A 6548-nucleotide genomic window follows, 5' to 3' on the forward strand; every position below is an offset into this window, starting at 1 on the left:
AGGGCTGTGGAGTCTCCAAACTGATACCCTCTCCCCCTCTCCCACCCCAGATTCCTGCAGAATCCCTGCCATTTGTAGTCTACATTTTCAAGAAATATTTTATTATACTCCTAGTGCTCTGAAGCAAATTCATAAAATTTGCAAGAGGAGTTAAAACAAAAAGCACGCTCAGCAATATTTGGGGGCTTTTAAAACTGATGATGCAGCTGACCTCCTGGAGACAGAGGCAGTGGGAGGGCCTTACTGGTCTAAATAAATAGGAGTCTCTGTGCTGAGAACCCACAGTTCAGACCCAGAAGTGAAGTCTGGACTCCACCTTGAGGCAGAATGAGGTTCACCCTGGGATCTCTGCTTCTTGTGATGCTGGCCTGCAGCCTCTCTCCAGTCCATGGTGAGAACTTTCACTTATGTTGTCATTTGTGCTTTGAGTTGAAAGGGTCTTCAGCCATTTCAGTTTTTTTTTTTTTTTCAATCAGAAAATGAGGGGAAGTGTGAATGAAGGGGGAAAAAACTGCTCAACTGTTCCTAGATTTCTAAAAGTAAGGTGCTTAGGGATTTAACTCTACGAGGCTGTATCCTTAAGATTGTCATCCAGAGAAGGGGGAGATACTGGAGATCCAGTGTCCATGGGACTTACACTTGGCTTGCCTATTCCTGGCCTTTTTCAGATGCAGCTCTGCCTATAACTAATTCTTTCCAAGTAGCTCTTCTTTGTTTTGCCTTTCAACACTACCCCTTCTGACCAAACACTTGATATGATTTAAAGATTATTGACCTCAACCTGTTGATCTGATACAATTCTATAGGGTCTGCTCTGATATGAACCATTGTAAGTACAGCAGGGGTACTCAAGTACACACTTTCTGCCAAGAAGCAGATTCCAAGTCTAAATGGGAAGGCTTTCTTTGTGTAAATAGATAACTATCTAATTGAAGTGGTAAATTTTTATACAGCTGAAGGAATCTGATGCATGTGCAGGATGATACACTCTGCCCAGGTGTAGAGGACCAATTTTTTTAATATAAATTTATTTATTTATTGGCTATGTTGGGTCTTTGCTGCTTTGCAGGCTTTCTCTAGTTGTGGCAAGCAGGGGCTACTATTTATTGCAGTGTGCAGGCTTCTCATTGTGGTGGCTTCTCTTGCTGTGGAGCTTGGGCTCTAGGCACACGGGCTTCAATAGTTGTGGCTCATGGGCTCTAGAGCGCAGACTCAGTAGTGGGCACAGGCTTAGTTGCTCCTCGGCATGTGGCATCTTCCTGACCCAGGGATCGAACCCATGTGCCCTGCATGGCAGATGGATTCTTAACCACTGTGCCACCAGGGAAGCCCTAGGAGGACCAATTGTTGATTTTAAAATGTGGGGAATTTTTTTCCAAGTTTTATTTCGTTTCATGTTATTTTCATTCCTCAAGACCCTCATCTCCCTCTCCCTCCATGAAGCTTTCCCATTGCTCCTGGCAAAGTCCTCTGTTCTCATTCATGCAGTTTGGGCCTTGAAGGAAATACAACACTCTATGGTATTTTAGTTTTTGTTCACTTGTTTCCCACACTAAAGTGTGAACACTTTGAGAACCTGATCTCTTTTATTTGCAATTCCGTGTGAGCACAGTGGTAGCACTGTGGTTAAAGAAGGTAGAATTCATTAAAATGCATGAGATGGGTTACCTATAAAAGTATCCAGTACTAAGAACTTCAGTTGTGGAATACATAAATTCAATTTTTATTATTGGCTTTTGTTTGGTAATGATTTGCAACTGGGGTGGAGGACCAGCATATTAAGCAAAAACAAAAAATAGCTTCATGGAATTTCCTTGGAGAGACAGGGAGGATTGGTGGGTATGATAAGAGAGAGAACTCTCTTACAGCTTGTTAATGCTCTGGGGACTCAGTAACTAGTTCATTTCCTCGGTTTTTATGTGTTGGGAGTGAAGATTGGTCAATTTTATATTGCATTAATTAAAACTGAATTGTAAGTCCCCACAGTGGCCATTCTCAAATTTTATTAAATGGACAACCACCTGAGTACTGATATAATGCTATCACAAATTTCAATAGGTAGTGTGTTTTTTAAAAAGCTAATTTTATTTTTAAGGTTTTGGTAGAAAATGTTTGAAAATAAGCGAAGACAAGTAGAAGTGCACAAACTAAATGCATGTGGGTGGAAGCACCGACCTGAAATTTTTAAATCTTCAAATGCACAGTATGAAAGGTTACTGATTAAATTCTAGTTGTGAATTATATGCCAAAGGGATTAAAATAACTGATTCTGTGTTTATATAGGTATCCTGGAGGCCAATAACACAAACTTAAAGTGTAAATGCATCCGAGAGCCCCTCAACTTTGTCCCCTTTGCGCTCGTTGAAAGGCTTCAAATCCTTCCCCCTGGGAATGGATGTCCAAACAGGGAAATCATGTAAGTTGCAATTAAAAAAATAATGTCTGATTCCTCAAAGTGATTTACTTTGAGTGTTGCTAGCAATTAATTCTCAAACTAATAATGAGAATCAGTAATACAGATTAAGTACATGCTTTGCAGGGGTCCTGAGCTAATGCACATGCTTTATACATATTCACTCATTTTATTCCTTCAAGAGCTCTTTAAGGTATGTCTATTGTTATCACTCCTTTACAGATGCAGAAACTGAGGCTTAGGGAAGTTAACTAACTGCCTTGAGACACACCATTAGAAATGGACAGAGCCAAGAGTCTCCTATTACCCATCAAATTCCAATTGCCAGCAAAAGCAGACACTCTGTTCCCCAGAAGTTAAAGAGCAGGAAAATAAGGACCTACAACAGTCCTTGGTCGGAATGTCTATTTTATGGAACCGTCCCTTAGCTTTAGGTTCTATCAACTTTGAACCCTAAATCTGTTTAAAGAGTTAGGCTAAGGGGATAGTAGTGGCTACAAGAAATTTAATAGACATTTTCTTTTATTGAAATAGTATGGCCGCTTTCCTCTGTGAGCCTCCCTTTTCTGTTCACCCAGAGAGACCTGTAGATTCCTTTATTAGGGCATTTTCCATGGCACGTCAATAAGACTTGCATGTAAAGCCCCTAGTACAGTGCCAGGCACAGTGATAAATGTTCAGTAACGGTTAGCTGCAATTGTACAGCACCTCATTGTGTTGAAACAAATCAGGTGTGTTTTTCTCTTTCATTCACACCAGAAAACAAGTTCTTTATAGATGGGGATCAGATATTATTCATTTCTTTATCTCTGATGCTTTATCCCTTACCTGGCATATAGGAGAGGCTGAACAAATGTTGGGTTGTTACACTGAATATTTTAAGGGGAGCCTGTAGATCTTTCGCATATTACTGCTTAGAACTGTGATTTCTTCTCTCTGCATCTACCTTGAATGAAACAAGGTGCCCCGCAGCACCTAGAAGTACAGGCAGAGCATCCTTCTCAGGGCACCCCCAGCTTGGCTTTCATTAGCAGCTCTTTCCTTGGCTGTTTTAGCCTTTCCAAACATTCGTAAGCAACCACTTTTTTTGGTCCCATTTTGATACTAGTGCTTTGGGTCTCTCACTAGTTGTACTCCACTTGTAACAAAGAAATACAGGATATCAAAAATAAGCATGGAAAGTTTTCATTAGAAAGGCATTACACGTTCACTACTATCTTTGATAGTGAAAATTCAGACTAAATCATGATTATTGCCCTCAAACTCAGAGATGTGAAGTATAGCCATGACCTATTTAGGGGCAGTTCCTCTGGCTATCTAGAAAACAGAGACTTTTTCCTTTTTTTTTTTTTTTTTTTTTTTTTTTTTTACCAATTTCTCTGTCATGAGTCAAGTCTCTCACCTCTCAACAAGGGGAAGTAATACACCCTAATTTTCTCTACTTAAAACTTAAATGGTTTTAAAGTGATAAAAATTTGATTTCTTATCTTCTCACCAGACTCTGCTTTTCTGAATTTTAACCAGATATAGAAGCAAAAGCTGCAAAGAATTATGAGAAACTCATAGCAGTCAGAAGTAAAAAATACTGTGAGTCTGCATGGTCAGAAATCTGTTTGTCTATCAAAAACTCAGAAACCAAATTGGAAGGCTATGCTCAAGAACCCAGCAGTTCTATGACCTCTGACTCCATAATTTTCAATTACAAGGGTAGAGTTTCAAAGCTAGATGGGTGGATCCTTGCTGTGTGTCATTTTATAGCTCAAATAAGAGATACATCAAGAAATTGTGTTTTGTTCGAGGTCACCCCAGTAGAGAGTAGAGTCTCCCAGTTTGCTATCACCTGGAAGACCTCACTTCTTCCACTGCAGGTAAAACATTCAACACTGTGTCTGGTACTTGGTAACCATTCAGATCGTGCCCATGTGGAATGGTAGCTAAAAGTGTGGGTTCTGAAATCGGATAAGCTTCATTCAAATCCTGCTCTAACATGCATTTGTTGTGCAATCTTGGACAAATTACTTAAACTCTCTAAGTCTCAAGTTCCTCATCTGAAGGTGAGGAAATAGTATTTCCTTTAGCACAGGATTTTTTTCGAGATGAATTGAGATAATTCATATTACCTGCTGAGCATAGTGGCTGGCACATTTTTAAGTGCTTGATCAATATCAGCTGATAATTATCCTTGCTGCTTTTGTTTTTGCTTAATTTTTAGAGCACTGAAAGCCTTGCTCGCTGATGTTTCCACCAAATGCAGATGTCACTCAGAGCAATCAGCTCTGTAACCTCTCCCACAATAAATTTCATTGGATTTTTTTTTTCAAGAGACTGTCTTCCAGAGTCTATTTTATTCTCCCAAGCTCAACCGACAAACACATTTTAAAGATATTGTGATACAGCTTTAGGACTGAGCCAACCTTGGAGTCAGCTATCTGGTCCGTCTCCAGTTCATGTAAATGTTGTCAACAAACGATTAACATCTGACACATGAGCCTGTCAATTCATTTTCATTTCCAGCAGCTCACACATCCCACTCTGCAAATGGGGTTTTTCTTATTCATCAGACCTCATGCTCCAAGTCACCTCCTCCAGATCCAAAACTGCCTACCTCCAATGTCACTTCATATGGGAATATTTATTTTTATGCTCAACTCATTCCTTAAGTGCAGGACTGACGGCTTTATTTTTATTTCTGTTTATTTCCCCCAGAGTCTGGATGAAGAATAAGTCAGTTTTCTGCTTGAACCCCAAGGCCAAATGGATACCATCACTAATTAAGGCGGCAAGGTGAGTCAGGCATATCAAGGGTTTGTAGATTTCAGTTGCGCTGAAGGGTTTCCCTTTTCTGGGTAGTCAAAATGGGAAACATTTAAAATTTATGAGACAATCCTGAGACAAATGCCTATTCTCCACTGTTATTACTTATCAGATAGAATTGGGGTGACTCATTCCAGCAGCTCAGTAAACTAAACTGGAAACCAGTGGGCACAGTATTCCTTATTTGATATCTCCAGGGGAAAGCCACAGTTTCTGGCAAGCCTTTCTCTAAACATGACTCTCTTGTCTTTATTTCACAGAAAAAAATCTTTTCCAGCATCATCAGCTCCAGTGCTCAAGAAAATGATTGCCTGATACCAATACTCCCACCAAGAACACCTGCATTCCCCGTCCCCACCCCCTTCACTCCTATTCTCAGTTTTAGTTTTGCGTTTGATCGGATCTTTTCCAGGAAAAAGATCTTCCCCATCTGCTCAAGCATGAGAATATATGTACAGATAACTTTGCAGAAGCTGATGGGGCAAACTTGAGCTTTTTTTTAATACAGTACCCTACAGACTTAGAGTCTGCATTCTTAGTCATCAAGGAGGAAAGTTTCTTAAAGGATAGTTAGTTATAAATGACATAGGTTTCTTTCAATGATATACCTGTTTTTTTGAATGCTGGATTTTCCTACAAAATAAGGGAATGAGGATTTAAAACTCAAATCTGAACATGTGGCTTGAATTAAAGAGAATATGATAGAATGTGTTTCAATCATTTTACACCCTAAGAACAGCAAGCTTCCATAAAAGATTTAAAAAGCTGCCTGGGAAACCCATGGAATTTCAGCCTGATAAGAGACAAAGGGTTCACATAATAGATATCCTTCGTTTAAAAGCTCACTATTGAGAGGAAGGAGGTCCTTCTTCTACTTTTAAAGAGTTCCTTTATAAGATTATTGTCACAGATAAAAGCTAATAACATTCAAAGTTCCCCAGACTTAAATTCATAGAATATTCAGGAAAAGCATTTAAAGCGTGATATTTAGACGTATTCTTTTATACATTTGCTTTGATGAACTTTTTTTAATCACAACTTTTGCACAGACTTTTTTTTTTTTTTTGGTCTCTGGTGTTCATTTCTTTAATGCTTCCTATTAATCTAATGCTATTCAATAAACTTGAGCAACTGTTTTACTTAATTATGAGCAACTCATTCTTAATGGAACATTTGTCTGCATTTAGCCATTCTCTGACTCCTCATGATGAAAAGTAGGATTTCATCATGTTAATTTTTCTTTGCATGTCTCTTGCCTTTTTACAGATGATCTAAATTATATAGCAAAGGGTGAGTGAAGTTATTCCTGATATTAACACAG

At 39.0% G+C, this 6548-nt stretch overlaps 1 protein-coding gene across 1 annotated transcript; it reads left to right on the forward strand.

The window, feature by feature from the left end:
- The first annotated feature begins 299 nt into the window (after positions 1 to 299).
- CXCL13 (C-X-C motif chemokine ligand 13) lies at positions 300 to 6270 on the forward strand. The gene is made up of 4 exons (XM_057729117.1): positions 300 to 391; positions 2284 to 2416; positions 5120 to 5197; positions 5488 to 6270. The coding sequence occupies exons 1-4, from the start codon at positions 328 to 330 to the stop codon at positions 5540 to 5542; spliced, it is 330 nt and encodes a 109-aa protein (XP_057585100.1). The 5' UTR covers positions 300 to 327; the 3' UTR covers positions 5543 to 6270.
- Positions 6271 to 6548: the final 278 nt, after the last annotated feature.

The sequence above is a fragment of the Hippopotamus amphibius genome, chromosome 3, assembly GCF_030028045.1.
Source record: "Hippopotamus amphibius kiboko isolate mHipAmp2 chromosome 3, mHipAmp2.hap2, whole genome shotgun sequence".
Lineage (NCBI taxonomy): Eukaryota > Metazoa > Chordata > Mammalia > Artiodactyla > Hippopotamidae > Hippopotamus > Hippopotamus amphibius.